At 29.2% G+C, this 9,461-nt stretch overlaps 1 protein-coding gene across 2 annotated transcripts; it reads left to right on the forward strand.

Moving 5' to 3' along the window:
* The first annotated feature begins 2,284 nt into the window (after positions 1–2,284).
* LOC124920212 (something about silencing protein 10) lies at positions 2,285–6,616 on the forward strand. 2 transcript variants are annotated; one of them, XM_047460649.1, is made up of 15 exons: positions 2,285–2,523; positions 2,676–2,764; positions 2,896–2,986; positions 3,143–3,288; positions 3,391–3,534; positions 3,620–3,762; positions 3,891–3,978; positions 4,136–4,315; positions 4,814–4,969; positions 5,046–5,114; positions 5,206–5,345; positions 5,422–5,548; positions 5,642–5,901; positions 5,983–6,121; positions 6,366–6,616. In XM_047460649.1, exons 1-15 carry the CDS (start codon positions 2,415–2,417, stop codon positions 6,489–6,491), a joined length of 2,007 nt encoding a protein of 668 aa, XP_047316605.1. In that variant the 5' UTR covers positions 2,285–2,414; the 3' UTR covers positions 6,492–6,616. The 2 variants fall into 2 exon arrangements, with proteins under 2 accessions (XP_047316605.1, XP_047316606.1); XM_047460650.1 differs by having other exon boundaries at positions 4,814–4,963.
* Positions 6,617–9,461: the final 2,845 nt, after the last annotated feature.

A 9,461-nucleotide genomic window follows, 5' to 3' on the forward strand; every position in this document is an offset into this window, starting at 1 on the left:
TATCACCATACCCCATATCACCCGCATCAATTTCCCTCACAACAACAACAATCATATAATAAAGAGGCGTTCAATAAATAACACTCGTCCATCATATATGTGATTGAGAGAATTTTTGGAATTTGGAAAAACAAATGGCACATAATATTTTATTCGGGTTCTCTTCGAGGATTTTCAATTGAAAAACAGTTGAATATTATTAATGCAACTACGGGATTGCATAATTTTATGCAAAAAATATGATAGAAGAAATTCCCATTAATTTTGATAGACATCAAAATGAAGGAAGACCTGGAACTACTAATGACGATTACATGAAAGACGAGTAAGATGAAAGGTATATTGAACCAAATGCCATGAATATTTTTTGAGATGAAATTTTCACACAAATTTATTGTTGCATTATTGAATCTTAACATTTACTATTTTTTTTATAGTATTGTTCTCGTACAATCAAAAATAAAATAAATAAAAAAGTGTTAATAATAAAATTTTGTTTGATTTTGAATTTATTTTTAAGAATTTATTAAATATAATATAATAAATAAACACAAGATGCATTTATAATATTAATAAGCTAATTATAATATTATTTTATTAAATTAATATAGTAAAATATAAAAAAAAAACTAGGCCTAGTAAAAAATAAATGAAATGAAAAGAATAATTTTTTTTATTAAAATATTTAGTATTTAAAATGAAAAGGGTATTTTAGTTTTTTGGAAATTGTTTTAAGTGATGTGATGAATAAGAAGTAATTGATCCAAAGAAAAATGATTTGGTGGAGATTAAATTAAAAACCTTACCAGAACAAGCCTTAGAGTGATTTCTAAATATTTATCTTAATAATTAAATTTTAAACTATAGTATACATCTCTAAATGAGTTTTAGATAAATTTTATTATTTAACAATAATTTTTACTCACAAATAAACCAATTTAACCGACCAATCAAATAAATTAATAAACCGAAATTGATGATTTGAAATTTTCTCAAACCGACCTCAATAATTTAATTGTGAATTTATGCGTAAATTATCAATGTTTTAAAATACGCGGTCCGACCGGCAGTCTAACCTGTCCGACCGCGATACGGTGGAATAGGCAGTTCGACTTTTGACTTATATACAGTAACCTTTCGAACGGGTCAAAATCCGGTTCAACCGGAAATTTCCGGTTAGAAAGGTTACCCATTATTTCAATGGATTTGTGAGGAGACCTCAACTCTGATCGTTTTGCATTAAGAAGATGTCTGATTAGATCTGTTCTAGGTTAGTCGATTCTCTGTCTTCCTCTTTGATTAGATATATATTAAAGGTTAGTAGATCTCTGTCTTCCTTCGTCTTATCAGATATATTCAAGTTTAGTCGATCCTTTGTCTTCCTCTGTGTCCTCCTTCGTCTGATCTGATCATTCGTCTGATTAGATCTTTTCAGCTAAGATGAGAAGTCAAATAAAAGACATGGAGATTGAGCCTTCGTTTAACTTCGCTGAAAAATGAGATTGTATGAAACGGTGAATCATACAGCCAGAAGATGATACTTGAAGGAGAGAGACAATAGATTGAAGAAGACGATACTTGGAGAGAGAAAATATATTAAAGATTAAAAATTAATCATAGTTAAGTTAAAAGTAAAAGTATATGATTTTGCAATGGTTATTTATTACTTTTAAATAATCATTTTTATTTATTTATTGGTTTTACCTATACAAAAATTAAAATTCGGTCCAACCAATGGAACTCCACTAGTTGTACCGGTCGGACCGAAGTTTGCCCAAAAAAAACAGGTTGATGAAACCGGAACGGTTTTTAAAACCTTGTAAATTATGACCTAATTGAACCGCATACACTTTTAATATCATCCACACAAAATGTAAATAAAATCAATATTTTAAGTAAAATTGTTGAGATTAATATATAATAGAATCATACAAGATAACAATAAATATAATATTTTAAAAATAAATTATACTAATAAAATAATAATTATGGTTATATTGCATAATGACGTCAAGGAAGTGAATTTCTATGTTTTATAATAATAACATTTGTTTTCTTACATAAGTTTATATTTTGTTAATTGGTATAACAAATAATATTTTAAATTTAATTCACACTACAAAAAATAATTTAACTATGGGTTAATATGTTTTTAATAGTTTATGTATCCATAAAAAATAGGCCCAACATACAGCAGCACACCCACGGGCCAAGTAGCCCGAAGCCCACTCCTTTCGTTTAAATATATTTTGTTTTTTCAGATTCGCGTCTCTTTAGTCTTCACTTCTTCTTCTTCTCCAGACCTAAACCTAGTTTTCTTCTGTTTCTTCAGTTCTTCTTCACTCTTGCAGACTCATCATCTCACAAGTTACCAGTCACGTTCAGCGGTTCAGCCGTCGTGAATATTCTGAGCGATGGGTCGAATGAAAAGTGGGAAGGGGTTTAGCAAAAACCCAAAGAGAAAAGCTACAGCCCATGCAGACGACAGCGACGATGATATGATGAACGACGAAATCGACACCTGTATGTTTTCTCTCTTGCTCCATCATCGTTTTAACATTCTGGATGTTAATCGGAAACAATTGCAAAAAAAATAATTCTTTTGCTTATTTTTCTTGTATCATGTTATTATCATCCGATTGGTTCTAATTTGTGTTATAATTTATATATTACAGTTCACAAACAAAGAGATATCATCCCTTTGGATGTAAATGATTCGGATGATTCCGATGACGAGACTGATCTCCCCGTATTTGATTCCAAGGTAGAAAACCCTCAAGTGTTTCCTTGTATTAAAATTCGTATTTGTTATATCAACTAAAATTTGATTTATTTGATTGGAAGTTATTAATTATTATTGTTGTAATATGTTTGCTTCATGCTTTAATCTTATAGGATGATGATGATGATGATGAAGATGACGATGAGGATGAAGATGATGAAGATATGGAAGATGATAGCGATCTCACGGGTCTTGCTGCTAAAAGTAAGATAATGTTTTGCGTTAAATTATTTATACATAGTTGGTATCTGTTTCTTGAAAGCATCTTCTATGGAGTTGTATTTGGATTGAACTATTTTAAATAGACATCATTATCTTGCATCAAACTAAACTTAATATATATGTTATTGCAACCTCTAGTTGCAAGGCAACAAAAGTATCTTCGGGTCAAGGAGGGTGGAGTGGAAGATGAAACACATGATGATGATGAAGAAGCGGAAGAGAAAGAGACTGTATGGGGTAGAAGAAAGGAAGGATACTACGGTGGAGAGAATGTTGATTATGAGGTTAATTCATTCCCCTTCATATATGTATTATACAGTAACCATTTGTTTAGTTTGATCCTTTTCATATTGATGCTTTTTTTCTTTGGTTAAACAATTTTACAGATACAATCAAGTGATGAAGAGCTTCACGATGAGGAAGAGGAAGTGTTGAGACTTCAGAGAGAGAAAGTGAAGTCTTTGTCTGCAGAAGACTTTGGTCTTGAGCATGTTAGTGAAGATGAGAACGAGAAAGAGCCAACAATGGAGGTAAGCCCTTATTTTTTGTACTATGTTTGGAAATGTAGAACTGTTAAGAGTGGGATTGCGATAAATTTTCTACTTGTCTTTATAGGAAATTCTTGTTGGAGGGGTGAAGGCCAAGGCAAAGGCTTTAAAGGAAAAAGAGGCTTTTGATAATGATGACATGGCTTATGAAGAAGTTGAGAAAGATCTGAATGCATTATCTAAGGAAGAGAAGATGGAAGTTGTCTATAGGTGAGTTGTCTTTTTAGTATAGAAACAAGGAAAAAAATATGCTTTTCTTACGAAAGTTCAATAATTGAAATCCCCTGTTAAATGCTTACTAATATTTAAGGTTTAATATAAAAATGTTTTTATGACAGTTCGGCTCCTGAGCTGGTTGGTCTGCTCTCAGAGCTGAATTCTGCCATGGATGAGCTTGAGAACAAGGTTAACCCTCTTCTAAGCAAGGTATTATTACACAACCTGAAGAACTTGATTTTTGTTCCCAAATGCTGAAGAGTTTTTTGCTGGAACTTTGACTTATTTGAAGTGATTTTTTTTAGCTTTGTAAGGAAATATAGGAGTTTGTACTGCATTATTTAAGCCTGCCTTTATAATTTTGAAGGTTAAGGAAGCACAGAATGGAGAAAAGGGATCCATAAACTATATTGAGTTAAAGCAACTTCTCTTGCTAGCATATTGCCAATCCATAACCTTTTATCTTCTTTTGAAATCCGAAGGGGAGCCAGCCCGTGATCATCCTGTCACAGGTCGCATTGTTGAACTCAAGGAGTTGTTGGACAAGGTTGGTAAATTCTTTCTATTCTTGCTTTATCGTTGAATCCTATTGAGAAACATATGTTCTTCCCCAGTTGGAACAGATCATGTCTTTGGCTTCTGATTCTCAATCTTGATATGATTGAGAAACTTTTATTAAAATTTCTGAATCTGTATCACACTAAGTTCAAACATTCTGTTTTGTAAATGTATTTTTGTGGAGTAATATTGAGAAAGTGTTATTAAAATTTCTGAATCTGCATCTCATTAAGTTCAAACAATCTGTTTCTAATATTCCATTTCAGTTGAAAAATGCAGTCAGATGTTTTGGTTGCAAAATATAGTCTGATAACAAACTATTCACACTTTGCCAAATCCATTAAAAAAATATCCAAAAATTACTTGGTCAAGAGTCTTTTGCAAAAATCTATTGATTCCCTTTCATTGTTATTTTGGTTAAAATCTCTTATGCAACAAAAAGATACTTCTATCTTACATTGCTGATCTTACCACCTCCACTGGACAGGTGAAACAACTTGATTCCTATCTTCCTGACATTGTGGAGGATATTTTGAGCAAGAAAGAACATATTAAAGAAATTGTCAAATTGCCAACTTTAACATCTGACGGTTTGGCCAAAAATCTTCAAGTCGTACATGAACAACCAGAGACAATGGTAATGGTTGGTTTCTCAAATTCCATAACTTTTTTGTATTACACTGTGTCTTACTATTAATGTCTAATTTTGTTTATTGTAGCCTAAAGATGCATTAAACATTGAGTGCACAAAGGATGTTGTAAATAAAGAGAAGAAACGCAAGCGTCAGGTGAATTGATTGAAACTTAATTCTTTTGATTTCAAGTTTCATCGTGATTTCAACGAACACTCATAAAATCTCCGTTTCTATGATGAGGTAGAATGATCAACTTGGAGTACAGAGCCAAGAAATGCTTAAAGTAAGAGCTGCCCTTGAAGAGAAGTTGAAGCACAAGGGTATTATAAACACTATTAAGCAAAAAGATAATAAAGCAGATCGTCGTTTGCCACTGCTAAATAGGTATTAGTCTCGTTCTACTGTGCTATAATATTTCCTCGTCATGATTTGTGATTAATGATTGGATATTGTGATGCAGAAAATTTGAAACATTAGATGACTTTGATGATGATACCATAAATCCATCGGAGAACAAAGTTAATTCAACTTCATTCCAACCGAGCAAGCTTTCAAGACTTGTAACTTCACAGTTTGCCAAACCTAAGGTATGTCATGCTAATGCAAGATGAAATGTTATTCTCTATTTTGCTCCTTTTTCATTGCTAAACTGATTTCCTGGTTTTGAAATCTATATGCAGATCATTTCTGGTGACGATGATTTACCTAAGAGAGATGACATAGGAGAAAGGCGAAGGAAGTTTGAACTACGAGTTCTTTCTCATGCTGGAATCGATACAGGTGATGATATGATGGAGAACGAGCCGGAGAATTTGAAAAAACGTAGAGGTTCTGATAAGAAAGACGTCGATGAGGATATGGAATCAGAAGATGACTTCTACAAGCAAGTGAAACAACAAAGGGATGCAAAGCTTGCTGCTAAATCAGAGAAATACTCCAGGTTTGTTTCTTCTATTAGTTATGTTTGATTGATTGTTTGAAGTTAAGTCATCTAAGTATAAAGCTACTTCTCTTTTAGCAGGAACCCGACTGTCCAAATCAGAGAGGAAGAAGAAGAATTGGAAGTGGGTAAGCGTCATATTTCATATCAGATGGAAAAGAACAGAGGGTTGACTAGACCTCGCAAGAAGCTGATCAAAAATCCAAGGAAGAAGTACAAGGTACAATGTTTGTTTAAGATTGTGTTTGAAACATTTTGTGTCTATTGTGAGCCTATTTGGATGCTGGTTTTGTCACACAATCACGATTCCCTTGATAAAATAGGCAAAGTTAAGATTGAAAAGTGTTCCCTTTTTAGATTTTATAGATCATGTGATTCAAATTATAGTGTTTCATTTTTCTGAAAACAATATCACATTCTTTTATACAATTCGCTTACATGTCTCATTTTCGCTTTTGTTTCAGTTGAAACATCAGAAAGCAGTGGAACGCAGGAAAGGACAGGTCCGCGACATTCGCAAGCAGACCGGTTCTTATGGCGGTGAAAACACTGGTATTAATCCTGGCATTAGCAGGAGTGTCAGATTTTAGAATTTGATTATTCTTTTGTTAGGGGCTGAATTTGAAAATTTTGTTTACTAATTTTGAAACTTCAAAAGTTATTATTTGTTGTAGAATTCATTGTTCTGAATTCTTCATATTCACTTTCCTTTGAAGGCTTGTTGTGTCATTTTTAAAGATATATAAAATGTTAATGTGATAATATATGGAGAAATAAATCAAAACCTATATAACTAGTAATATAAAACATTTCATAGATTTAATATTTATTTTATATATGATCAATTTAATTTAGATAAATGAAAATAATTATTTTATATAAATTTGTAAAAAGCTAAACCAATTGTGGACCCATATGATGTATTATTATTATAATAAAAAATCATGGACAAGCTTTATCCGATTTTGAGACATTTATATCTAGACTTTCTTTCCATTCAAAAAGATATCATTTCTTAATTTTTTTTTTCTTCCTTTATATTATGCTGTCATACAAAATTATTTTAAAAAAATAAAAAAATTATTACTCAGTATCTTATGACGATAAACTTTGCCCTCGATTACAATATTAAATGGAAACTCAAAACTTTATTGATATTTTTAGGGAATTTAAATTTGTTATCATTAATAAATCAATAGTATAATAATTTGATTAAAAAGTCTTATTGTAAATAACCATGCCAATTGCTAAACATACCGGTTAAATATATCATGGACAACAAAGCTTTTAATTTCATCTTTATATTTTTGAATTGAAATGCATAATAAATAATGTTTTTGTAGAAATATAATAAATAAATTAATTATTTACACGTATATATATATTTCGATAATATCTTATCCAGTTTCTTTTTGGGCGTTGACGAAAACCTAACTTTGAATGACCTCCTTTTATTTGTTCCATTAATAATTATTATAATGATAATAATAATGTGTCACATCCTGTCTTCTAGAATATTATTAATTATAAGACCAACCAATTTGCCTGTCAAATTACCACTCTTGTCCTCTCACCATCATACACAAAGTCCATAATCAAATAATTATTGTTTTTTCATACATATTTTTGTGTATTTAAATTGGGAGGCCCTATTGTTTTGGATAAAATTGGCGGATCTCTCATTTGAAATGAGAATATATTTCTTAATATTACACTCTCTGTTAATTAATGTTAGGTTATATGATTCACCATTATATATATATATATATATATATATATATATATATATAATAAAAAAAATAATGCTTAATTTGAATTTGTCGGTCGAAACATGCGGTGAATTTGGATATATATTTGAGTGTAAATGAATACTTGAATTGAATCATGGTTGACCCGTCCTAAACTTGATGGTTAAAATTAAAAATACTATATTTATATAATATATTGAAAAGATTAAGATATAATATTATATATATTATTATTTTTATTTAATATTGGGATAAGAGATATAATTTTTTATTTTTATTTTTTTTATTTGAATATAAAAAATTTATATAATATATTGTTATTCAAAATATAACTTACAAATATATATATATATATATATACATAAAATTATTAAATTATTTCAATAATAACAAGTGGACTAATAGTCAAAGTTTTAACATTTATATTTAAAACTAGGGTTCGAATCTCTCTAAAACTAATTATTATAAGTGGGTGCGCAAACATTGGTAGATGAAGAGGAAGTGAGAATGTATGTCGAAAGGTGTAATCGAATGTTGGGAATGTTGGCTTGATTAATGCAAACATTTGTGGAAAAACCTAAAGGTTCGTCCACAGAGGGTGATTCAGGACCTAAGATCGTGCCGAAAGCTGTAATCGAATGTTGGGAATGTCGGCTTGAGTTAAGAACTATAATAAATACTGGTAAATTCACATGGGATGCACACAAAAAATAAAATAAATTCAACAACAAAAAATTACAATAATTTTAAATATGTACTTAATGTGTCTTATACTTAATAAATTAAATTAGGATAAGAAATTTAATTAATTTTATTATATATAAGGTTATATATATCATTATTAACGAAAATATTTTTATTTAATATTAGGATATAGATATAATTATTTTTATTAAATATTTTTTTTATATGAGAATAGGAAATTTATATAATATATATAGTTATTCAAAACATAACTTACCAAATATATATACATACACAAAATTATACATTATTTTAAAAATCATAAATGATATATAGAGGTTAAAATATTATCATTTTATATTTAAGACCAGGGTTCGAATCCTTCTATAAATAATTATTATATGTGGGTGCGCGAATATTGGTAGATGAATAGGAATAAAAAATGTTGGTTCATTGGTGAGAAACCCTAAGGGTTCGTCAACGGAGGGTGATTCAGGGCCTAAGTTCATGCCGAAATGTATAATCAAATGTTTAAGAATTCACCTTGAAGACCGTAAAGTTTTTCCATAGAGGGTGAGCAAAAATTAAAAGGCATAATCGAATGCTTAAGTGCGGTGGGAATTAGTTAGGGTTAATAATGTACCATTCAAAAGATAATTTAGATGATATATATGAATGCAAGAAATTTTAATAATATATTTTTATTTTTTTAGTATTAAAATTATTAATTATATATATATATATATATATATATATATATATATATATATATATATATATATATATATATATATATATATATATATATATATATATTAATCAAATGTTTAAGAATGCAACTTAAAAATAGTAGTAAAGTTTTTTTTTTTATATATAGAACAAGCAAAAGCCAAAAGACATGGTTGGATGTTTAAGTACAGTGAAAAATGAGAATGGTTAAGATTAATAATCATTATTCAAAAAATAATTTAAATTATATATATACGAGTGTAAAAGATTTTAGTAATGTTTTTTTTAATATTAAAATTATTAATTATATATATATATATATATATAAAAATCCAAAAAATATAATAAATATTTGTTAGTTTAATATATATATATATTAAAAAATATAAAAATTTAAAA

The sequence above is a fragment of the Impatiens glandulifera genome, chromosome 1, assembly GCF_907164915.1.
Source record: "Impatiens glandulifera chromosome 1, dImpGla2.1, whole genome shotgun sequence".
In the NCBI taxonomy this organism is placed as follows: Eukaryota; Viridiplantae; Streptophyta; class Magnoliopsida; order Ericales; family Balsaminaceae; genus Impatiens; species Impatiens glandulifera.